Here is a 26,876-nt window from a genome sequence, read left to right as displayed (position 1 = left end):
CAGCAAACTCACCTCGTCAGTGCCCCGTTTCTGCAAATGCCATCGCTTCCCAGCTAGTGCAGAACGGGGTCTACAAGACAAAGGACCGCAAGGCATCCCGCCTTGTTGCCAAGGAAGTATCTGCTCTTTGGCAAGTGAAAACACCACAAGAGGAAGCAATCTCTGGAGACTTCACCCCAGAGGAATTCGCCACCGCTCTCCGCCTAGTGAAATCACACAAGTCTCCAGGGCCGGATAAGATCTGCCCTGAGCTTGTGCTCCATGCTGGTCATGCCCTAAACTCCTGGTTACGTAGATTCCTCTCTTCCTGCCTGCACCACCTTACAATCCCAAAAATCTGGAGAAGAGCTTTAGTAGTTGCGATCCCTAAGCCTCACAAGCCGCCAGAGGACCCAAGGAGTTATCGTCCGATATCCCTTTTTTATGTTCCTTTCAAGATCCTCGAAAGACTGATCTACGCACGCGTCAACCCAATCATCGACCGGCTCCCAGCAAAAGAGCAAGCTGGGTTTCGGCGCGGAAAATCCACCGTAGATCAGGTCACACTCTTAACCCAAGAAATCGAGGATTGCTTCGAGGCAAAAAAAAGGCTTGCGCTGTCTTTCTAGATCTTACAGCTGCCTATGACACCGTATGGCATCGCGGCCTTACTTGCAAACTGTTTCGACTGCTTCCTGACCGACATATGGTTCATACGATTATGGAACTTGTCAGGAATCGAAGCTTCACCCTCACCACCGGTAGCTCACGGCAAAGCAGATTTAGACGCCTGAAAAACGGCGTCCCACAGGGATCGGTTCTGGCTCCACTTCTTTTCAACATCAACACCCACGACCTGCCAACTACGGTCTTCGCAAAATATGCTTATGCGGACAACCTGGCAATTCTCCACTCCACACAGTCGTGGGAAAATCTAGAAGTCACCTTGAGCCAGGACATGAAAATTCTTTCAGCTTATCTCCAGAACTGGCGACTGAAACTCAGCGAAACCAAAACTGTGGCAGCAGCTTTCCACCTCCATAATCGGGAAGCTGATCGTGAGCTACACGTCCAGAACAATGGAAAATCTCTGTCCTTCTGCCCCGAACCAAGATACCTTGGGGTGACACTGGACAGATCGCTCACATACCGCCACCATTTGGTGTCACTGAGCAAGAAACTCACATCCCGCGCTGCGCTACTCAAGCGCCTGGCAGGTTCTAGCTGGGAGGCGAGGGCTGACACTTTGCGTATAACAGTCTTAGCCCTTGTCTACTCTTCAGCAGAGTACTGTGCACCTGTGTGGTGCCGCAGTGCTCACTGCCATAACATCGACACTGCCATAAACAGCGTCCTGCGCACAGTGACCGGATGCCTGCGTCCCACACCATTGGACAATCTCCCCATTCTCGCTGGCATCCAACCGCTGAGCTTCGTCACGAAGAAGCCACTCTGTCCCTCGGTCGACGGGCACTGGAGTCTAACCACCTTCTCTACCACAAGATCTCTGCTCTCCCAAACGAGCACCCCCGTCGACTGAAATCAACACACCCATTCATGCCAGCCGCTCAACTTCTTATCAACGAAGCTGATGTACAAGACATCTCTGCGGCTGCTGGGGCAGACCATAAATGGAGTTCTGAATGGAAGTCAACCGCCACCAGACTCTATTCGTTCATCCCCGACGCCGACACACGCCCCATCGGTCTAACACTACCAAGACGGCATGGGTGCGCCTCAACCGTCTCCGTACGGGCGTCGGGCTTTTCCGCTTAACCATGCACCAATGGGGAATGGCCTCTTCCTCCTCCTGTGAATGTGGTGCAGAGGAACAGACCGCAGACCACATCATCAATGACTGCTCCATCTTCAAGCCACCTAACAGAGTGGAAGGTCTGCGTGTCATGGATGATGAAACCAAAGACTGGCTTCTCTCTAGTAGCCTTCCAGTGTAGTCCGGGAACATCGTGAATGTGGGGTGGTAAAAGGATAGACCCTCGGCCCCAGACGCTCACAGGACGACGACGTCTCCTTCTGTTTAACAGCTGATGATTTTGTCACTTTTTCCTTTTTTACTGGTGGTTGATAATCAAAATCTGTGTCTTCAGAGTTGTATGCAGATGTTGTTACAGATACACTTTCATCCTCAGCTGTGTGTGGACCATATTCTGTATTCGGACCTCATGGGAATGAATAAGTTATTCAATATTTATATCATGAACTTCATATTAAATCTTCAGACAACCGTTTCGACCTTTCAGGTCTCATCAGTGCAGCTGCGCGTAGTCTATCGTGTTGTGGTATATTTTCAATCACTGTGCTCGCAACCACCGACCATGGGCTATGCACTATGTCGAGCGGCAGTGGCCATGTCTCCAGATAGAGTAACACAAAGACTAATTCAGGAGTTAATGACTTTTTATTAACCCAAAGAGGAAACAGCATTAATATCATATTTCAAGCTAAGTTAGAATTTAATTTCGAAAATCAGTGAAGTTTCACTGCATGTTTAATCATGCCACAATAAAATAAACATTTTTCTTGATAAGAGTTAAAGAGTATAAGTTATAACAACATGTCTTTACAGAGAAAACGGTCAGGCTAGTGCAAGTAAGAAGTTTATTTTCGAAATCTACACACTTGTCAAATCTTACTGACCCAAACAGTCAAATAATTCGACCTGTCTCTTGCTCTGTGAACTGAGCAAGCGACAGCTGAGCAAGTGACGACTGAGCTAGCAACACTGGAAAAAGTAGCTCAACTTGTTACGGACAATCGTTCCCCAAATCAAACGTCACATAAAATCGTTAAGGTCTACTTAATCTGGAGTCTTACGTCATGGAATATTGCTAAAAAATGAGCAGAGATTGAACAATCTTCATAACACCTGTAAAACGTTGCACAATCCTTTTTAACACCTGTGGGAATTGCTTCGCAATGTTTATCACTGTTACGTGACAGAAGCTTGTTACGTGCATTTGAAATATCTCAAGTCAGTTTCGTCATTTTAGAATAGTCGTTAGATAGGTTGATCGCATATTAAAACTGTTTTACTTGTGCTTACCAACAAGCCGAAATTTCCGCCTTTTATTCTCAGTAGTTTGTATTGTGGTGACAAGTTTTAGCGCGTACTGTGTGCGCTTCCTTTTCGACAGCCTGTGGCTATTTTTTCTTGAAATACAATTCGTGAAAAGACGTTTTCAGAAGAGTATTTTTTCGGTGTCATCGAATACAGCCAAAAGCATTCGAGAATTTTATATTACAACTTTCTTACGAAGATATTATGGTTTTCCGCTGTGACCACAAGTTAGTAGGCTAGTCAATTTTCAATTCAATTTATTTTTCTTTGTCAGAATGCAAAAGAAATGACACTGTGAAAAAAAAAATACAGTAACAAATCCAACAAAAGGAAAAGGTGGCAAACTATAATGGTTTAAGACGTGCATGAAAAGATCTAATATTGCGGTAGCCTATATGCATCGACAAATATAGTTAAGCACGGCCACCAAACCTGTAAATGATAAAACTTAGAAAGTAAACTAATAACTGAGCAGTGAGCAAGCCGAAACTTGACATGTCATAAGTCCGCAAATTTAGTTTAGAAAACGACGATCAAGCAAGTCCGACGTGAGCATATAGCCTAAATCTCATTTGCTGACTTGGCAGTAGCTGAAATGTAATTGAAGCGTTTAGAACGAAAAGTGACTAAGTCACATTTTCACTCGAATTGAGTTAAGTACAAAAACGTATTGTTTTCATTGTCCTTTGTCACCAGACACAAAAATATTTTGGTATAAAGGTTGCTAAGCCATCATTTTCGAATACAGGTTTTGAGCAGAAAAGTAATTTTTTCTTCTAAAAGTAGCTAACTCCGTTCTGACCAATAGCGTCGAGTCATTTAACCACGTGACATGATTTTTATTTTGCTTTTTGATCGGGTTCCATTTTAGAGGATATAAAGTCATTAGCTGGTTACCGGTTATTTAGACTAGGACACTGCCTCTGGTTTAGGTAGGGTAGGTGAAGGATTAGGATCATTGGTAGTGTTAAAAACGGTAGTGTTTTTATCAGCTTTTAATTGTAGATATTTTGCAAATAAGTGATCAAATACCGGTAGTATTTATAGGCCTACTGCTTTCGAATCAAATTCAGCAGTCCACAGGTCCAGTTTGCAAGAAGTTTAGCAGTGCAGACTTCAATATTCCTGGGACATGATTAGGCTATTCGATGGAGTGTTGGTGCCAGCAGATAACGAAATGAAGTACACTTAACCTAAGATTAAGTAGCCTATTAGATTGGACTATTATTTTGATAACTTATTTTGTAAAGGTCCTAGCCTATCTACCAGTCTTCTTTACTTCTATACTACACTACTAATGAAGGGAAGAAGGTTTTGAGAGTGTACCCAATTATTATTATGTAGTCTAGTAGGCCTAACCCAATTATTATTCTACTGTACATTGCCAATGAAGGTGGGAAAGTCTCTGTACTTTACCTGTTTTTTACCCCATTAATTACCAGTACCAGTTCTTATGTGCTACCAGCCTAATTTTTTCAAGATATTTCTAACCTAAAATAATTCTTTGCAGATTATTCCAATGTCATATTAGTGCGAGGTTTAAAGAAATATATTTAAATAGCTTACTTTACAGTAGTATCTGGAGTAAGAGATGGCAAATTCTGTTAGGCCTATAGAACACTTAAAAGTGCTTAAGTCCATCATTTGTGTCTAAAAGTGCCTAAGTCCAGCAATTTTGAAGAAAAGTGCATAAGTCCAAAAAAGAATATTATCAATATTTTTTGACAAGTTCAACTAAAAAATCAATTAATAGTGCAATCAGAACTAGGTTGGGGTTGTAGACACTGACATATGGTAAAAACAAAAAAAAATTTTAAATCTTGATTTTACAATGCAATTGAAAACTGTACATGTCAATATCTCTTTAGTAGTATTTTGTGACTTAGTCACTTTTCGTTCTAAACGCTGCAATTGCTGTGTTGAAGCACTTGTTTTGTTACATGCCGAGTGGTCTGACGAGCAAGCGATGAAGGGATGAAGGCCTAGTAACTAACTAGAGCCTAGTCGGCTACACTTCCAATTACACAAAAAGAATCAAACAATTCTTTTACGTTTGTTCAGGATTGGTGTGATCAAAAGTCTACTGATTACAATTGGATTAATAGCTTACGCTGATTTATTTTTAACTTTTTGAATAGTTTTATTTTAGTTTATTTGATGGGTTGTCATGTTGCCCAATCGCTTTTTCTTAGAAAAAGAAATTAATCAGAATATTTTTATTTTCCTAACATTGTAAGAACGTTAGGCAAATAGAACTCTTAATTGAAAACTTTAACAATTGAAAATATTCTTGAATTTAAATATATAAGATCGTTTTACCAAACAATCTGTTAAGTTATTGAATGCGGAGTTAGATTACTGTTGTTTCCGCAACTACAAAACAGTAGGCTACTTGTAAGATTTAACCAACGTAATATTAGTTTGCTGTAAGTGGAAAGACATTTATAGAATTCTTTTGAGCGTTCTGCTAATGACCACTAAAGCTCTTCAGCAGTTTGCGCAACTTCTTGACAGAGTCTAACGTCACAAAGGAAGAAAGAGTAAGATTCTGAAAAAGAGGATTCTCGTGCAAGGTCACACTCTTCAGTTTGGAATTGTGATCAAATAGTTTGTGTGGCAACGTCACAATCTTACTGTTGGCTAAGTTTATGTAAGCGAGATTTATGTTAAAACGAAATAGGGTAGTCGGAATTGATGCGAGGTTGTTGCCTTCTAGATTGATGTAGGTAAGATCTCTACACGAAGAAAACAATGCTACCGGGATTTGCCTCAACTGATTATGATCCAACCATACTCTCTTCAATTCTGTGTTGGTCTTAAACAAGTTGCGAGAAAGGTTTGCCAACTTGTTATGGCTCAGCTTGACCTCTTGCAAGCAGATAACTTTGCGAAAGCAGTTCTGCGCCAACACCTTGATAGCGTTATTTTGCAAATGCAAAATTTTAAGCGACTTCACATTTCTAAACAGTCTTCTTGTGATCTTCGCGATCTGATTGTTTGCAAAAGAGATCTTTTCCACAATTATTGTCTTCTGCAAGCTGTCGCTGTGGACCCGCGATATATTGTTGCGACGCAACGAAAGAACTTTCAACTGTGAGCAGCTTGCAAGCGTTTTTGCAGATACGACCTAAACACATTTGCACCATTATTGCAACATAATCTTGCCAAAGTGATTCACATAATTATAATGACAACCACCATCTTATTGGTCGATAAACCACAAAAAGACGACACAGCGAGACAGTGGCGTAGCCAAGGGGGGGGGGGGGGTTTGGGGGTAACAACCCCCCCTTTGGCACGCGTGTGACGTCACGATATTGAGAATGATCCTTTCAGTCTAAAAAAAATTGCCTAGTTTTAAACAAAATTGCCTTAAAAGAGCGAGTTTTGCTAATACCAAACATTCAAACATCTCAGCCAGGAATTAGCAACAAGAAAACACAGAGACTTAGCTTTATTTCCGAAAAATGCCGAAGAAAACATCATTTTATCCTTTTGCTATGCTACCAGACAGCACCATTTTACAGGAATATTCGTACCCACATTTTTGTTGAAAATGCTCTCAGAATGCACCAAATTCAAAGTAATTTTTCAAAATTTTCGTGGGGAGGCCCCACAGACCCCCGCCGCTGGGTGGTCAAAACCCCCCCTTTCAAAATTCCTGGCTACGCTACTGCAGCGAGAGATACTGTACCTTGTTTTGTACTCAACAATATTATTGTTGAGGATAAAATTTAATTAGATATTTATACTGTATAGCGCTATGTTCATCGTGAAGATAAGTTGCTCTCAGCGCTTTACCAACCAACAGAGTTAACGCAACTGAGTAGGCTACATTATTTTCCTGTAAGGCAGCGTGAGCACCATCTTAGCCCCCCTTGAAATCGAATAGTGGGCCTCTATGTTTAGTAAAGGTTCTTAAAAATAGGACAAGAAAGCGTTCGGTTATGACCGCAAACTCTTTCAATGTAGAAAAAAAATCACTTTTATCATTTCAGCAAAGAGTAAACAACTCCAAAATTTTCAAAAATAGTAGGCTAAATAAGCCGACAATGCAGTGGGCTACTAGTGGACCAGGAAAGAAGTTGGGAGGGACGAGAATTTTAATACTCTAGCCTAAAGCAAAATCAAGTGAATAAATAGACAATGCAAAACTTAATGTTCAAAAGTGTAAAGTTGATTAAGGGTGTGGGGGCTTGCTTCCAGAAAATTTGACAAATTTAGACCTGTTTTGGCCACTTTTTAGGCGTTTTTGCGCCATAATGTTTCTATTTTGATCAAGATTCGCGACGAAGCTCAGCAGGTTGGATGCCAGCAGGAATGGGAAAATTTTCCAATGGTGTGGTACTCAGGAACCTGGTCAGTGGTCAATGTGCGCAGAGCACTGTTGTGGCAGTGACTCAGTGAGCACTGCGTCGCTTTACCATTTAAAGCTTTGTGTGTGATCATATAGGTCGTTTTGTATGTAACCAAAATTTATCAAATTAAAATTAGGTTTGGTGGAAGGTTTGGTTTAAATTTAACACTAGAACGGCCGAGGTGTCGAAATCGACACTTTTAGAAATTTAGTTCACTATTTTGGGCCTTAATTGTTATCGCAACGTTTTCGAACTTTCAGTAGCTTCCCAATTATGCTTACACTTTATAGTTCAGTATTATTTTTCTATAGAATATATTTATGTTACCTACAATGTGCGGATATAACTCCAACGGCCGAGGTGTCGAAAACGACACCTCATACAAATTTAACAAGATTTGTAAAGAAAAAAAGATTTTCTGTGTAAAAAAAACTAATTCAATAGTTTTCACACTTACTTATAGCGTTTTGCATGTTAATTATCTAACGCTCGGCGTGATGTGTGTTATTGCTCGGCTTGATTTTAGGTCATCCTACTGAGTTTACAAATACCTTTCACAAATCTATCAGCGATTTGCAACAGATAAGTTTATTCATATTCGAGAGCCACTGGAAGGACTTGTTGCTGATTGCATCAACAATTACACTGCAGATTGGAGCCTGCCAATTTATGAACAGCTATTTTCAATGAAAAACAGATGTCCTTTTATCGTGTTCTGGCCAAACAAACCAGACAAGTTTGGCATAAAATTCTGGGTGTTAGCCGAGGTTCATTCCAAATACGAATGCAATAGCGTACCGTAGCCTACTTATCGCACCTCGGAGCTATTGAAAGAAAGCAACGAAATGGAAGGCTTCTTCCGAAGATGTAGTGATCAGGATCACCACCAATTTACACAGACAAAGCGGGTACAACGTCACAATAGTTACCTTCTTTACTAGGGTGAATCTTGCTGGTTTGCTACAGGAAAGAAATATCACCATTGTTGGAACTGTTTGAGCTAACAGTAAAGGACTGAAAAAGGAGATGACCAAGGGTGAAGGAGAAAGATTTTCCAGTAAATTCTTCTACAATTGAACGAACAGCTGCATGCTTGTAAACTATCAGTGCAAAAAAATGCAAATGTTCTTTCCACCATACATGACAGCCCCAGTATTGATGTAACGGAGAAAAAAAACCCCTCTGTGATCCATTTTTATCGCAAGAACAAAGTAGCAGTTGATGTGTTTGAGCAAATGGCAAGAAAATGCACAACACATGCACCAAACAAAAGATGGCCTCTTGCAGTTTGGACAAATATGCTAGATGTTGCAGCTTTGAACTCTTGGATTATTTTTAGAAAACGTCCCGGCGGCAACATCAGTCGACGTGATTTTATCCTCCAGATTGAGAGGTTGAGAACTGCTCATGTGCTGAAACAAGAGCCGACACTGCAGAGAGCAGAAGAGCAGGGACGACAATCTAGAAAACGCAGAAAATGCGCTGGACATGATTGCAAAAACAATACAGTTACCATTTGCCGCCACTGTGGAAAACCAACTTCTGGGAAGTGTGATAATGGTGACTGGAAAGTCACAGAGTGCAAAGGCTACACTGCGTAGAGTGTTTGTTGGTTTGTTTGATTTTTTTCTCCTGAATAAAAAAACTTTGTGCTATTTTTATAATAATTATGTCTTCGCTCTGTTGAATTTTTAGATCGTCGTACAGAGTCAAGATACAGATACAGTCAAGCTTCGAACTGATCAAAACTTGGTAGCCTACTTCATAATTTTCAACTAAAACTAAAAAATGAACAGCGGAAATAGGTAATAAAAGTAATAAGTGCTTCAGATAATTTTATCACTGTAAAATAAAACGAACTCTTACTGTTAATTTTGCGGAAAAATAAAGTTTTTGTGAAAAGTGTCGATTTCGACACCAGCGGCCGTTGAAGGTATACTTTTTTTTTGGCCGTTCTAGTGTTAAGTTAGCTCACCATTTAAAAAAAAATCATTCACAAATCACGAGCACAAAGGAATTTCTTCAAAATTTGTATAACTTGTTGTGGCGTAGTCTTTCAGTAAGCTAGAATTTCGACAATCTATGTGAGGTGTCCCCACTTTCGCTTCGCCAATAGTATTTTCGCGGAACATTACACTTTATAGCCTATCTTCATTAACACATAAATTTATCAATATAATTGTTACTTAATGAAGCTATTATTTGTGTGAGCAGTGTTTACTTCGGAATATTACATTATCCTGTTAGATTTTTGTTGGACGCAAAAAACAAACAATCACGTCGTCGTCGTGTGAGCCTCTGGGACCGAAGGTCTCCTTTTACCACCCCAGATTTACGATGTTCCGGACTAAGCTAGTAGACGGTTATAGAGCAGCCAGTCGTTTGTTTCATCATCCAAGATACGCACACCTTCCACTCCAGTAGGTGGCTTGAAGAATTGAAGATGGTGCAATCGTCGATGATGTGGTCAGCGGTCTATTCCTCGGCACTGCATTCACAAGTACAAGAAGAAGCCATTCCCCATTGATGAATGGTTGAGCGGAACAGACCGACGCCCTTACGGGCACTGTTGAGGCGCACCTACGCCTGTCTTAGTAGAGTCAGGCCGGGTGCGTGTAAAAACCCTCTCAGCAGCTGCTTATCTCCAGAAATGGCGATTGAAACTCGGCGAAACTAAACTGTGGCAGCAGCTTTCCATCTACACAACCGGAAAGTTGATCGTAAACTGAATGTTCAGTACAACGGAAACTCACCTCCTTCTGTCCCGAACCAAAATACCTCGGGCTGACATTAGACAGATCGCTCAAGTACCGCCACCATTTGGCTTCACTGCGCAAGAAACTGTCATCGCGCTAAGCAATTAGCAAGCTCCAGCTGGGGAACGAGGGTTGACACTTTGCGTGGGCTATAGCAAGGCCTAACTCTTGTTTACTCCTCAGCAGAGTACTGTGCACCTGTTTGGTGCCGCAGTGCTCACTGCCTTATAATGTTTTAATAGTTATAATGATAATATTTGATCCCTTTTTTTGCAACAAATTTACCTTTGGTTCCTGAATTTCTAGTTGTCTGGTCTTGATAATGTAATGATAACGTCATAAAAGATGCACTCATGACGAAACTACTTTTGGGAATTGTGAAATGGTTTTAGTAACACTCCAACAAAATAATAATGACGTCGTAATGACGCCATCAATCAAATTATTTTGTGTTTGTTTTGTCTTACGTGATTGTGTGTGCTTTTTCAGTTAAAATATGCAAAAATCAAACATGTGATTGCACAAAAATGTCGAAAAAGAGCTGAAACGTGATTTCTGGGGAAATCCCCGATTTGGAGGTGATCACGTGACCCAAAAAGTTGCGGCACCTACTAAAATCTAAGTTGGGTTGACCAGCTGCAAAAATATGCAAAAAAAACAACGTGTAACACGTTTAGCCTAAAGATTCCCCTAAGGGCCTGGACTACTAAAGTAAACTATTAAATAACAAAATGCTGAAAAACACAAGATTTTTTTTCAAAAAAAAATGTCAAAAATGTTTTTTTTCTTTTAGATTTTTAATATGTTATTCTTGATGATAAATACTACAAAAAACGTTGAAAAACCTTTTGTAGGAATTTTTTTGATGTTCAAACCATATATGTCATAATATATTGACCCTACTATTATGATTCACATTCAACATTCTGATGAAACCGCTCGCCTCGCTATAAGTGCGCAAAACAAGTGGCCTCGTTTATTAGGCATTGTTAAAGAAATCAGAAGTGTTGTTAGTGGAGCTTGGCCTGGCAGTAGCGTTGTTCGACTAATTTTGTTGCTGCTGTATTCAAAGATAAATATTAACAACATGTAGCCTAACGCTGGATACTGGGTACGAAATGCGTTCTTTTCTAGCACAAGAGTCAACCTACGTAAAATTTTATTTGTGCGGCTCGCCACAGCTCTCCTTAGTGCCAAAGTGGCCCGCATGTAAAAAAGGTTGGTGACCCCTGCAGTCTAGTATAAACATACCACTCTTGAAAACTTAATAGCTTGTACTTGTAGACTACCTCTATACTTTGGAAAGGAAAGAGACAAGTTTTTTTTAAATTTAGTTTAAAAGTGTCGCTGAACTTGCCCTAGGCTATAGTTTCAGGTGACTGTTTTAATTCAGTGGTTAAGGCGACACAAGGTCAACTACCTCACAAACAACACAGTTACAATAAGAATTAGTGCTTGCAGCGTAGGTCAACCTTTGCACCGAAACGGAATAATTGAGGATCAACAAGGTTGTCAATGAAATGTTAACAGCCGCTGGTGTAATTTCACAGTTTTGTAGGCTGTTAGTTGTCGCAAACTCACCTCTATCTGATTGTAGTCTAATACTAAGATTTCCAATGACGTTAGATGACGTAGGATTTCATGCAAGCGAGGTTCATTTGATATTGCCATGGAAACCATCCTTAATTGTCGAGTGTCACCTAGTGGACAAAATATTAGCTTTAAACACTGTATTTGATAATTTAAAAGCAAAGGAACATACTTGCACTGACCTGGCACAATAAGTTGTGGAACATATCGCTTCAATTGCGATCCGCTCCAGTGTTTCGCGTTCAGCCCGTTGCATCGCAACATCGAGTCGTCGTGCCTCCACTCGCAAAGGTCGTCGATCACTGCATTCGCTTTTTCACATAAGTCCCTGATGAAAACGTGAGATTATGAAAAAGAACGTGCAGTTGGTTACAATCGTGATGCATTAAATAGAAGCAAAACCTAAAAAACACCCTGAGCCAGAACATTAAAACTCTCTCGGCAGCTTATCTCCAGAAATGGTGACTGAAACTCAGAGAAACCAAAACTGTAGTACGGTAGCAGCTTTCCATCTTCATAACCAGAAAGCTGATTGTGAGATGAGTCCTGAACAACAGAAAATACTGTTCGTCTGGATCGTCCTCTGGCTATTGACACTTTGCGTTTAGCAGCCCTCATAGCCGTAGAAGATGGGGGTAGGGAGGTAGCACGACAATTCAAAGCAGACATTTCAAAGCCGAAAATTCAAAGCCGTTGATTCAAAGACGACGATTCAAGCTGTGAAGTTGCGGGAAAATTGTCTTGAATGGCATTGATTGCAGCCTTCTCAAAGTCTGTCATTCAGGACATTGGATTTATTTGAGGTCGAAGGTTTTTTTTGTTGCCTGCAAAAGTCGACAATAGGTTTGAGCAGCTTTGTTCAGAAGAAGAGCATAGACAAGAGGTACAATTGAGCCTAATTCAGTAGCATGGATGGTAGGGGAAAACCTCCTACAGTGCCCAGGTTCCTACAGTGCCCATATTCAAATTTTACCCACAGTGCATCATCAATTGCGCGCCCGAATTCATTTTGAGATGTCCACGTGCCCAATGATTTCTCGCATGTAACGTGAAGATGCAACGTGAAGTACTTGGCAAGTGAGAGCAGAAATCATTTTTTTAGGAAAATAGAAACTTTTTTTTGGAAGAAAGGAAAGTGTGCATGTGACTTCATTGCTCATGTTACAGTATTGTCAGTTACACTGTGGATAGTTAGTTAATGTAGGCAAGCTTTGATACTGCTTACTGCTTGTAATAATGTAGTTTATAAATATTGCAGCACATTTTGTCCAAAATGGCGACGGCCCCAACAGTGCCCATCAGTGACAGAGCCTACAGTGCCCAGGGGTGGGCACTGTTGGATCTATATATTTTTTATTGATAATGAGCAACAATCTTCAGATAGGTTTACTTTTATTGGCTTTGTCCAGACAATAAGTTAATAATCTTTTATACCATATTTTCAAAATGTCCAGCAGCCTACAAAGAAGCTTGTTAGACATCCAGAAAATGTCATGAAGAAAGCATGCATGGAGGTGATTGTAAAAGGAAGATCAAAACAATTTGTATCTGAGGTAGGGTTCTGAGAAGTGCGGCATTTCTCGTAGAACAATTCGGCGTTATTTAGCTAAGTGTAAACGAGATCTAGAGAATATTACCATGAATAATTTCAATCAAAACTACTCCGTAAACAGAATTTTCAATGACCAAGAAGAACAGAAGCTTTGTGACTATCTAATAGAGTTTGCAAAGCACCATTTTAGTTTTTCAATAAGAACGTTAGAAAATTGGCATACAAACTTGCTACGTATACAAAATATGACAAAAAAATACCGGAAGCGTGGAAGGCAAATAACATGACTGGAAAAAAATGGTTAGAAAGTTTTTTTATTTCTTCAGCTGCTTCTTTTGTTGTTGATTAGTGTTGTTCATTTTAAGTTATATGGCTTGAATTCAACATTTTTGTGTAGTGATTGCTGCAGCCAGCATATTGCAACACAAGATAAGTAGGATATGACCTTTTAAGCATTACAATAATCTGATGCTTTGTAAAGTGGGCACTGTAGGTACTCCCCATGGGCATTGTATGGGACCAATACCCTACAGTGCCCACTTTTGAAAGCAAGTTTTTAAAGGGCTACTAAACAAAAATTAGTAATCCCAGAACTTAGACAAATAGGCCAAGAAATGTAGAAAACCTCAAACTATAGAATAAAAATCAAAATTTCAATGTTTCTCTGCAACTTTTTTCAAAATTTATGAAAATGTAAAAAAACTGGGCACTGTAGGAGGTTCTCCCCTATATAGCTGTTGAAAGAGATGGCTTGGAGCTGTGCTAAACGTTCCATCAGAGAAATAGCTTTGACTCTGAGAGAGAAGTTCAAGGTTACGCTGGGTACTGAAGAGTGAAGATGCATATGCGATCATTTCCAGGTCCAGAATCATAAAGCAGAATCACAGTACCATCATCCGATTTCTTGAATTCCATTCTAATGGAATTATCAGTTCTTCAGCATTTAACGGCTCCACAGGAATATTTTGTACTTGCCTTCTGGTTCGCTGAATGCTGCGTTTCAAAACACGTTCCTCAGGAATTTGAGCTGCTGCATTTGGATGCAATTCTGCTGTTGCCGCCGTAATGATTTGTTGAGTTGTAGCGTAAGACGTTGCTGCTTGTAACTTAACCTGGGCACAAACGTCCAGAACCTGCTTACGCTGACCATTTGGAGCGTGATCATGTTTTCCAACAAATTTCATTGCCTTTTCATTGCAGACATGCATTCTAGCTTTGCACTTGTTCTCCTTCCAATACTCTTCACACAACCAGAAGCTTAACCCCTCACCAAGCTTACTATCCCTGTCGTGATTATAGCAGTAGCCTTCATGGCATGCTTTATTCTTTCCTCTTTCTGTTTTCGTGAAAGAAACATCCATACCACTCCCACTCTTTACGGACTTCCAAAATTCATAAACCCCACATCCCACTAAGGCCTATCTTATCTTCAGCAGGTAGCTTTAATCATCAATGTGCAAAATGGCTCAACAAAATTCTTTTACCTATTCGATCTCAAACTACAAACTTAAAGGATACCTTTTCTTTTGTATCTCTTATCGACCATGGTTCTTTTCCTAATCAAATTCTAACTTCTTTTGATGTAAAAAGTCTGTTCACTAACATTCCTGTAAATTTTACTATTGGCTTAATCTTACAACTAATTTTTACGAAAGACGTAAAGAATTTCATGGTCTCAACAAGCGCCGACTTAAATCATTATTGAAATGGGTAACCAAAAATACGGCTTTTCAGTTCAATGGAAAATACTATAAACAAATAGATGGTGTAGCAATGGAAAGTCCCATTGCCCCACTCATGGCCGATGTTTTAATGAACTACGTGATAGACCAAGCTTTACTTCGTACTACCGAAGTGGAAAAAACCAACCTTAATTTGCCGCTATGTAGATGATATCTTCTTAATTTTTCCAACTTCCTCTTCTTCGTCAAAGTTTTTCACATTAATTAACTCCATAAAAAAAGCAACATTTTTTACAAATCAAGCAGAAGTTGACAAGTGTCTACCTTTCTTAGACTTTCTAGTTAGTAGAACGGATGAAGGTAACATCAACACCAATGTGTATCGAAAACCTACACACACTGGACATTATTCCCTTTGGTCAAGCTTTGTTCCTTTTCACTACAAACGTAATCTTGTTAATTCTCTTCTTTCCCGAGCTTACCGCATCTGCAATTCATATTCTTCCATACACCAAGAATTCGAAATCATTAAAAAGATGCTTGGACATAATGGCTATCCCAGAAAATTCGTAAATAAATGCATTGCAACTCTTTTGAACAAATCACACAGCACTTCACCCAGTCAAAAATTATCTAAAGATCAAACTCGATTTTTAATCTTTAAGCTGCCGTTTCTCGGTGACATGTCATACCAAATACGCAAAGAACTTCAACATTTAGCATTTCAACTAACCAAAGGAAAATTATCTATTCGTTTCGTCCACAAAACCACAGATCTTTCAAAACGTTTTAATTTTAAAGACCGCCAGTCCAAATTATCAAGCTCCAATGTAGTGTACCAACTGTCTTGTTTGTGTGGAGCAAATTACATTGGAGAAACAAAAAGGAATCTATACACAAGAATTTTAGAACACAAACCGGATCATCAAAATTCAAAAGAATCTGAGGTTGCAAACCATTTGCGCACCAATGCAGACCACATGATTAGTTTTGAAGAAGTTGAAATACTAGGGAGAGGAGAGGACTCAAGAAAATTCTGGAAACGTTATTTATCAAAGAAAAATCTCCGCAATTAAACTTGGACTTGGCAAGTGCACCATTATATTTATTTAATTGTTGAACTGATATACCGTATAGCACTTATTCTGACTTGTCAAACCCATCTCGTTGATCCAGTAAATTGTAATTTTTTTTTTTGTAAAGTTTTATCGTAAATTAATATTGACTTCTATTACGCATCATTTCATGAAAAAACCTGACTTCTATTACGTTTTTCGTTCTCATAATAGCTTGTTGATGAGTCTTTGTGACGTCAGCCACAATTTATTTAAACCTAAGCGGCATCAGGGATTGCTTACATTTATAACACTGAAGATGAAGACACTATAGTTTTCGAAACGTTTGTTTGCTGAACATGAGTTTGGTATCTACATTTTGGGCTCTTTATTTTTTGACAAGTAAGCTTATTACTGATATTCACTAACATGTAGGCTGCATTTCTTCACAGGTAAGAATTAGTCTGCTGGGTAGCCAATTGGTAACTTTATAAGGTTCTTTAATTTTTCTCAATATTCTACTAATGTGGTTAAATCATTTGGGAAAAATGTCTAGTTATTTAGACAAATCAATTCTTACCATGACTTTTTCAAAATTCGATCAGTTTAGTAACTTTATGGTGTTTCATTTTGTATAAAAAACATGAACATTTTTCTTTAAATGTAAAATGTAGCTTCGACAATTTTGAAAACTTTTGCATTTGGTACTAAAATGTGGACAGAATGTTAAGCTTCGATTCAGTATCTGCAGAACATAAATGTAAAATAACACCATGTAACAAAAATTCGCAAAATTTTAGTTGCGGAAAATGTTTTATGTATTGTGTTCTGTTACTTCAATCTAATCACCAAAATAGCAAAAAAAAGTCATAAGTGTCCTTACTTTTGATAAAATGTCACTTTTTTCGATTGTTAGTTTTACTCAGAGGTTTTCTGTATTAACCAGCATAGTTTTCTATTAAACGTGTAAGCATTGCAAACACAAAGAAATAATATGCAAATATAAGCCTTATATGCATCATGCAAAGATGAAAACACTTCAAAAATGGTCACATTTGTGTGACTTGCGTCTATACACTGAGAAATCTTCTCGTATTGCGAACCACACACCCCCCCCTCCTTCATGTTGCAAATCGGCAACCCTTTATATTTTCTTTCGATAAGATGAAACCTTTTACCATCTTTTCCGCTTCCACCAATCACCAATTACAAGGATCAACAAAATCAAGATGGGAGTGCAGGAAATGCATTTTTATAGATATGTAACACACAATTTTTCATATTTTTTCATCACGGTGTTTCCGAAAGTTTATAATAATTATTGCTTCGTTGAGCCTATTACCAAAATTCTGAGTTTATGTCTGTATTAGGTATGTTGAATTCCTCATGAGAGACTTTTTCTATATCTTGAGACACTACCGTGTCTTATGCAGCTTTTTTGCTCGAGGGTTTGAGAATCGGCAACTCAGCTGCTGACTGCTATGCGAAACAGGTGCAATAGAACATAGCTTAATATGGAAGAATATGCAGTGTCATGTCGGTTTTTTGTTTTTCTAAACCGTGAACTGTCAACCATATAGCAACAACGGTCTTCTGTATGGTTTCGGGGTTCTCTCCAAACTCTTGAAATAGCAAATACTGTAGTATCAAATGTCGTTTTCCTTAGTCAGTCATCTAAATTGGACCGATGTGTTCTGCAGATCACATAAGGTGCACAGCTTTTAACTTGGTCAATTTGGTCACTAATTTCCATACCAAAATACATTTTATAAGTATAAAAGCTTTGTTTCTAGCTTTGTTTCATTGCACATTTCGCTTGTTAGTCTGATAGTTACTGATATAGACAGACCACAGACATAGCAAAAAGGTCCAAAACAATTAGTAGAAAGTTTGCATTCATGTGATGATCCAATTCCTAACTTATCTGCAATTTAGGCTAGAGCTTTTCACAGAACACAGTAAGAAACAACAAATGATTGAAACATTTTAAGTTCTACATTTTCTGATTACATTGATAGTAAATAAAACAATTTGAAATTTCTGTACTCGCTCTATTCTGCGACTATGACGAAACAAAGATCATTGTTATGATACAAGCTACAGTTATGAAGTTTGAATGATAGCCACTATGACGTCACACTTTACCGACCTTATAAGGAATTTAGAATAAGAGCTTGAGAAACAGGGTACTAATAGTTCAAAAACCTTAAATAAATATTTTTTAAAAGACACTTGTGGAAAAAAATTGCTAGAAGCATGTTTTAATCAGCAATATCTTTCAAAAAATACTAAAAACTTGATACAACTAATTTTTTGTTACATGGTGAATGCTTTTGGTGAGCTGAGCTAAACTTATTACAGATATTTATTAAAATATGCACACCAGCCTACATTTCTTCATCAGTAGCATTTTGAAACCCTGCTTGGATCTAGTAAGCTTATGAGGTTTTTTGTTTCGTGTATTTTTGGGCAAAAATATCCAGTTATTGGATAAATCAATTTTACCATAAGTTATGCTATGCTCCCATTAACTTAAATACTACAAAGATAGCTTACCATTTTTAGATATGGCCAAACAAGTTAAGCATTTGTAATAAATTCAAAAAAAATCATAACGGTTGTGAGGCCACATATAAGTTACACCACTTTTGTGAGCATTTATTGATCCCGGCAACTAACAGACTATAGGCCTGCACAAAGTGAAAAAGTATGTTAAATGAAAACTACCTGCACCTGCACTACCTGCACCTGCACTACCTGCACCTGCACCACCTGCACCTGCACCACCTGCACCTGCACCACCTGCACCTGCACCACCTGCACCTGCACCACCTGCACCTGCACCACCTGCACCTGCACCACCTGCACCTGCACCACCTGCACCTGCACCACCTGCACCTGCACCACCTGCACCTGCACCACCTGCACCTGCACCACCTGCACCTGCACCACCTGCACCTGCACCACCTGCACCTGCACCACCTGCACCTGCACCACCTGCACCTGCACCACCTGCACCTGCACCACCTGCACCACCTGCACCTGCACCACCTGCACCACCTGCACCACCTGCACCACCTGCACCACCTGCACCACCTGCACCACCTGCACCTGCACTATCTCAGAGATCGTAAGTAATTTTGTGTCTTTGAAACAACTGTATATAGCCTACCCAAAAACAAAATTTGGGCGAATTTTGAAAAATTTGAGCAATTTTCGTTTCCCTCCTTCAAAATGTTTAACTGTCGTACGGCTATGGGAGCCATCGTCCTTGTCTGTTCTTCAGCAGAGTACTCTGCACGTGTTTGGTGCTGCAATGCTCATTTCCACAACATCGACACTACCATCAACAGTGCTCTGCGCATAATGACCGGGTGCCTGCGTCCCACACCACTGGACATTGGACAATCTTCTCATTCCTCCTGACATACAACCTGCTGAGCTTCGTCGTAAAAGAGCCACTCTATCTCTCGGTCGACGGGCATTGGAGCCCAATCATCTTCGTCATTCCAAGATCTCTGCTTCCCCAAGAAAGCATCCCCGTCGATTGAAATCAAGATATCCAGTTGCCAGCTGGTGAACTTCTGATCAACGAAGTTGATGGACAAAACATCTTTGCGGCGAAAAAAAAATGCAGTGCTGAGGAACAGACCGTAGACCACATCATCAACGATTGCACCATATTCAAGCCACCGAATGGAGTGGAAGGTGTGCATGTCTTAGATGATGAAAAAATACTAGCTGCTCTCTAGTAGACTTCCAGGTGATAGTCCGGGGACATCGTGAATCTGGGGTGGAAAAGGATAAAAATTCGGCCGCAGAGGCTCTCACGACGACGACGAAATCAAAGCAGTCATCTACATTTATATCAACTCTGTTGCTTTAACACATGACTTGGAATCGATCGTGGTAAATAAACCTAGTGATGATGATTTCTAAAGATACAAATCTGTTCAACTTTGTCAAACATTTCCAACACAGTGTTTTGCAGCAGCAAGCTTGGTAAAAATAATGTTATTTTTCGCTCGGCTTATAGCTTTTTGCTTTGAACAGACCGAACTAATATTCAAGTAACTTTCATATCTAATTTTCGACTATATCAAAGCGAAAAATTATTACATAGCTGGGGTCTGGAAAAAGATAGAATTAGCTAAACCCGAAGGTTAAAGTGTGTAAAAGAAAGAAATGATTTTGGCATGGTGGCAAAACTTTTGGAAATTACAATAGCAAATGTACTGCGAAAACAATCTCAAAGTATTAAGAAAACGTGGGAAAAGATAGGAAAGGTGCTGATTGATTGATACTGCAATGCCGTCACATAAAATCTAACGTCACCTCAGTTACACGATATGATATTTTTAAAATCTATTTTATATCTACGTCTTAAACAGAATAATTGTGAGAATGTTTGTCTTCAGACCGAGAAAGCTTCTGCATGAGCTTAATCCTGGAAGTTTTGCATACTTGCAGAGGCTTGAACCCCTGACACAGACCCTTTCACATCTATGAATTATTCCATTTACTCGGTACCGCTGAACGGAAAATACTCTTCAGAATGTGTTGCTCAAGCGCACACCCCGAGATATCGGGGTGCTCAAAGCTACAACGCAGTACCGCGACAATAAAGTTATTTTTTGTTGAGTAACCAACTGTACACAAACCAAGCAAAAGCTGGATCTCCATCCCATCTCACCTTTCACCCCGCCACCCGAGGGCGCACAGACAAAGCGAATTGTTTTCGTTCTTCTTGAGCAATGTTACAAAACAATCAATTCTAGGGTGGAGTCTATGATGTTGTTTGTTGCAGCCAGCTCCTGACCAATCAAACCGAAGCCATTTTGCTACTATCCTGATGAAGTTATTTGTAAATCGAACTCCTGATATCATCAGATCTGCATCTGATGACTTGCTTGCTCTCTTCGGATCATCAATAATTGTGTGAGTCGCGATCCCTATTGCAATCAGCATTGTTTGGTTTCCGATTTCAATTCCAAGATTTTTTTGGAGCAACGTAATAGGAGATCCTGTGATGCCATCGATGACGTCCTTCGAACTTGATCTCATCTTCAAACAAAGTCTTCGTTTATCTGCAACAGTGATTACAACTTCTCTTCTTGTCATGTTTCCATGCGCGCTGTTCAAAAGATTTAGTTTTTCACTAGACCCGTGATGCTGCACATCAATAGCTGCATCTTCAATCAGCATGTTTTTCACCTCACTAGATGCCAGTAAATATGCCCCTTCGACGTTTATGTTGAGTTGAAGCTGCTGGTAAGAGGAGAGCTTTATGACAGCAACATCGTACATGCAGTCCCCGCACATTATAAACTCAGCTGGCACAAGCGCAACTTTTTCGTTGAGAGGAACATCAATGATTTCATCTGAAAAATAGAGGTATAATTTATGAAGAAATAGTTATACGTTTATCTCAAACATTTAATTCACCTGTAGCACTTTAGGCCTATTGTGTATGAAAAAGGTTCTCCAAAACTTGAAAATCAACTTTAAGTCAAATTTTTTTATGCTGAATATTCCCAAACCAAGCTTTCGCAGGAGAAATTTATTTTTAAAGGCTTATTACTATGGCCATTTTTGACTTTATTGACTTTTGCGGGCCCTACTTATTACACATACTACGTATAGAAAGGTATTACCTTCGCATATTACGTAATAGGAGAAAGCATCTTTATAGACTACTACAGCAAAAAAAATAATAAAGACTCAAAAATATGAAAACACTCAACTACTTTAATACAACTAAAACCTTTGAATGAAGAAAGCCTACATTTGGACAGCTTATTTCATTTGAAAAAAAGGAAAATTACTGTTTGTATTAAATATTAACCTATTATTTTTCATTCAAAAATAATTTTGCTAAACTATTTGCAATTAAACGTTTTGTCATTTGCCCGAGTACCTTTTACCTTTGTGTCTTAGCGTAGCCTGGTATGAGCGAAAACCTTTTATGACGCTTGTAACTTTAGTGCTTCCACGACCGAAGCATGAATTCATGTCGCTAAAATTGCCAATGGGAGTTCTTTCTTTTGAATTGCTGCAGGTCACTTTAAAATTTACCAAACAACTTGCTGGAGTGACAACCACCAATCGATACTTGGACTTCAAGGGAATGATAGCCAGAAACGCGTTGCAGGTTGACAAACCAGCGGTAACTTGCAGCAGGTGGGCTTGAGGAGTCCTTAGTGAATAGGCTTTGGTGTTTTTGGTCCCATCCTTCAGATGAGGTGCTGTGTGGTTAGTCGCATTTGTCAATTGAGAGCAAGGAGAGGGCAGAGAAGCCGCACACCGAGCGCATTTTCTTGCAGATGACTTGCAATAATGTTGATAACACAATCCCAGGTCCTTGCAGGCAAGCCGTTCTTCATCTCGCACATAGTGAGAAGTCTTTAAGCATTCCTGAAGTCTAAGATCAAGCTTAGGAGCTGTCTTTCCTTTTGTGGAAACAATCACGATTGCAATTATAACATATAGTCCTAGCGTGTTGAGATCAACAGCGCAATGCACTGTCATCTGTGCTCGCAGTTTCATCAGTGTTTAAAATATTTGTGTCTTCATTTGACTACAATTTACTCTCCTGAAAACTTATTGAACGTATGTCACAAAAAACAAGTGAAAAGAAGCGGTTTCAAATATCGTTATATCGGTACATTTATTCAGTTTCCAATATCAAGCTAATTTTGGTGATGAAACCATTAATCAATGATAGTTCTTTAATCGGGATGTAAGCCGGAGCCACGTACATCAAGGATGTCTCTCCATTTAGTCACGCCTGTTGGATGGACTAATTTGCAGACAGCATCATTTTAACAATTATCGAAAACTTCACTCTGTTAAACTCGATAATCGGCCCTGCGTCAGTGGTTCAAAGTCTCTCGTCTACAAGTGTGCGAAATTGCCAGGAATCACTCATCAAAGAAGATTTCTCTATCCGAAGATAAAGGTTCCCATAAATAATAAAAATAACTGTAAAATATCAAGTAAATTGTCGTATCTTGTAATAATGTTGTAGCGGATATCGAGTAGTCCAAAGCATACGTTCATACCTAGCTGTAAATTATTGCAGGAAAATCCGAGGACATGGGTGGTGGGGATATTCCGAGAATGATGTCTGGATGTCTACCTCTTGTCTACATGTATGAATTTATTGCAGAAAACAAATATTTAAACCATCATGACGCATTAACTCAAAAGGTTGCAACCGAAAAATGTCTCATTAACAGAACGTGGTAAACTGAACCAAATCATGACTGGTAACAAAATTAAACTGACACCACAACTGAACTGGTATCCTAACTTCAAACAAAGCGTGATGAACTGACTGAAAATAATTAAACTTAATGAAATTTAACGCTAGACGCGTTGGTTTAAAATAAAATCCAGTGCGGTTAGAATGCTCCAAGAGATGCAATTAATCACAACACACAAGAGCACTGTGGCATGCAGCAGATACACAACGCTAAAAAGACGTAAAATTACGTGTATATGTATCAAATTAACAATTGAGGGGTGGGAAAAACGATAACCTTCTCGCGGTTCACCCTGTCAGTACTGATTTTTCAGGAAGCTAATCATCGTCTAGGCTTGCGGGCTGACAGCCGCATAAACACCGAGTGGGTGGTAAAAGGATAAACCCTCGGCCCACCTTCGAAAAGATGTCTAACTTTCAACAAGCACCTTCAAGGCCCAACACTATACCATGGGAAATCAATATCGGCACATGGAATGTACGAGGCCTTAATGCTGAAACCAAAAAGCAAACTCTGGGCAAAGACTGCCAAAGCTACAATATTGACCTCTTATGCATTCAAGAAACCAAAATCAAGGACCACCAAGAAGTCAACCTACAAACAGGGTACAAACTTGTCCTGCTGCAACAAAACAAATCAGTTCATTATGGCTTGGGATTTATTATTGGCCAAAGACTGATCAACCACGTTGTGAACTATAAGTACTTTAGCGACAGAATTGCAACTATGAACCTCGCTATTCCAACTCGAAATGGTAGTCTAACAAAAATGCGGCTGATCAACGCCTATGGACCAACCTCTGAAAGAGCAGCAGAAACACCAGAAAATCTTGAAAATTTTTATGCAGAACTTCACACTGCTAGCACCACCCCTGCTAACTGGCTTACTTTTATATGTGGCGACATGAACTCCAAACTAGGAAAGCTTACCCAAAATGACATTGACACGGGCCTAAACGCATGCCTGGGCAGTTACGGCACTGGCCAACGCAATCTGAACGGCAATGCACTCATGGATTTCCTTTCTGCCAATGGTTACTTTGCTAGCAACACTGCCTTTCAACACCCAAGCAGACACCGCACTACCTGGACGGGATTTATTAAAGATCCAAACAACCCCAACTTAAGTAAGCCTATTTACAACCAAATTGACTGCGTCATCTGTCAACAGAAAGCTCGCCCTCTACTACAAAACGCAAGGTCTTTTGCAGGCACGGACCTAAACTCTGACCACAAGCTTGTTTCCACGAAACTAAGAATTGATAAAATTCATTTAATTCACAAACGCCATCCAAAGAAATCCAAGCAACAGAGAACCAACATCCATCGTCTGAGAGATGATCGAAAGACCCAGCAATCATATAGGAAAATTCTGAAGAATATGTTGAGCGAATTAGACAGCAACGATGATCCAAACACAACCATAAACCATCTACTTGACTGCATGAAAGTTTCAGCCATAAAAGCTGCCGGCATCACCAGAAGCAACCCACCACAACATACGTTTGATCAACAAGTAGCAGATCTGTTCAAACAGCAAAAAGCTTTAAGGCTACAAATTTATCAAAGCACAAACAATATGGAACGCTCTAACCTCCGAAAGAAACGTACAAACATCCTACACAGCATATCCAAAAGATTAAAGGAGGTTGCAATAGAGAAAGCCAACTCTTTGGCAGAAGAAATATCCGCATCTGAAGACAGCAGTAAAATGTTCCAAGCAGCAAAACTACTTAAAGCGAGAAAGCCTCCTACCCCCATCATGATTCAAGATGTCAATGGCAGTTTTGTGCTCTCAGACAAAAGCAAAGTAGAGATTGTAAAAAAATGGTTTCAGCAACAATTTACAGATTCAGATGATGAACCAATACAACCATTCACCGGAGAAGCAAGACCCTTGCAAACACCAATAACCACTGAGGAAGTGTCTGCAGCAATTTCTTCTTTGAAAAACCGTCGTGCTGCTGGCCCTGATAACGTCAACAACGAACTCTTCAAATTCTCCAAAGACATAACCTCCGTTTTAATATCACAGACTATTAATCAATCTTTCAAACAACACAAACCAGTAGACACCATCGGCGAAGGCATACTAATTGCTATACCAAAACCCAAGAAACCAAAAGGACCCCAGCTAATCTTCGACCCATTGTGCTCCTCAATAGCATCAGAAAAACCCTCTCCATCATCATTTTGCATCGGATTAGAGACAAAATTGACAGCTTTATTGGACCCTTCCAAAGCGGTTTCAAACGTGGCAGAAGCTGTGCTGACATTGTCTGGGCACAACGTATGCTCGTTTCAGTGGTAATGGCTAGAAAATGGGACTTCCACAAAATGGGAATAGCCTTTGACACCATCAAACGCAAAAAAATCCTTCACATTTTAGACCAAGCTGGCTGTGATGAAGATGAACTGCGACTATCCCGCACCCTGCTATCTGGCACGAAACTGTATGTGCGCATTAACAACGAAATGTCCGCAAACTTTGAGACTACCATCGGTTCCCCTCAAGGAGACAGCCTCTCCCCAATACTCTTCACCTGCTACCTATCTGCAGCATTGAGCTCAGTGCGAGAGCAGTCCTCCAGACCAAACCCCCTTATATCTGACACATGCATGCCTTTGGAAATGGAGTATGCAGACGATGTTGAGTTTCTGGATGAGAAAATACAGCCACTTGATATGCTACAATCTATTGCTACAAAGAACCTGAAAGCTACAATCTTTTCATGAATGAAACTAAAACTGAATTCACCCACATATTTCTTGCAGACACAAATTAAACTGATACTGATAGCCTACCGATTCGAGGAAACGAAAAATGGCGTACACACAAACTTTTGGGATCATTATTGTGCAGCACTTCCGATGTCAAATCTCGCTGCAATTTAGGCAATGTCGCTTTCAGATCACACTGGAAACTATGGAGCAAGAGATCGAGAATCCCATTACAGTTGCGACTAAGATTGTACAACGCGTACTACATCCCAATTATGATCTACAACTGTAATAGCTGGTCTGTTACCAAAGCAAGTCTTGAAAGATTGGATGCCTGTCATCGAAGACATTTACGTGTCATAACTGGTCGTACTTGGCCCAAGAGTCTTATCTCGAACAAAAATCTCTACAAAATATGCAACAGTGAACCATTGTCTTGCAAGATCTCCACCATGAGATGGAACATGTTTGGACACATTCTGAGACTTCACCAGGACTCACCTCTCCAGAAAGCCCTTGAATTTGCAATAATTGGTAGCAAAAAGTTCCAAGGCCGAACCGGACGTCACCGTATCAATTTATTACAACTGCTGAGATCTGACATCAGAAAAGCTGGCCTGGGATCCCTGCTCAGCACACCACATCTCCATCGATTGCAAAACATCGCAAAGGACAAAACAGAATGGAGATCCTACCAACCTTGTTGAAAGACTGATCGAAGCCAGCGGATGCCAAACGATTTGGCTACACTGGCGGCGGAGACAGTTACAATAATAACAATTGCAAGAATTTTCTCAAATTATCAGTTAGCGTTTCAAATTCCTACTCATGACACACTTG

The 26,876-nt window shown here is 39.8% G+C and overlaps 1 protein-coding gene across 1 annotated transcript; it reads left to right on the top strand.

Annotated features, from left to right (window-relative positions):
• Nucleotides 1-23,721: 23,721 nt before the first annotated feature.
• On the top strand, nt 23,722-25,626 carry LOC145766609 (uncharacterized). The gene has a single exon (XM_082578324.1). It carries the CDS (start codon nt 23,722-23,724, stop codon nt 25,624-25,626), a length of 1,905 nt encoding a protein of 634 aa, XP_082434450.1.
• The last annotated feature ends 1,250 nt before the right edge of the window (nt 25,627-26,876 follow it).

Source organism: Aplidium turbinatum, chromosome 3, assembly GCF_918807975.1.
Source record: "Aplidium turbinatum chromosome 3, kaAplTurb1.1, whole genome shotgun sequence".
In the NCBI taxonomy this organism is placed as follows: Eukaryota; Metazoa; Chordata; class Ascidiacea; order Aplousobranchia; family Polyclinidae; genus Aplidium; species Aplidium turbinatum.
This window is presented reverse-complemented; position numbering and strand designations above follow the sequence as displayed.

What these genes read in the sequence shown, in the direction of transcription:
- LOC145766609 (XM_082578324.1), top strand. Translation starts at nt 23,722, where the DNA reads ATGTCTAACTTTCAACAAGCACCTTCAAGGCCCAACACTATACCATGG.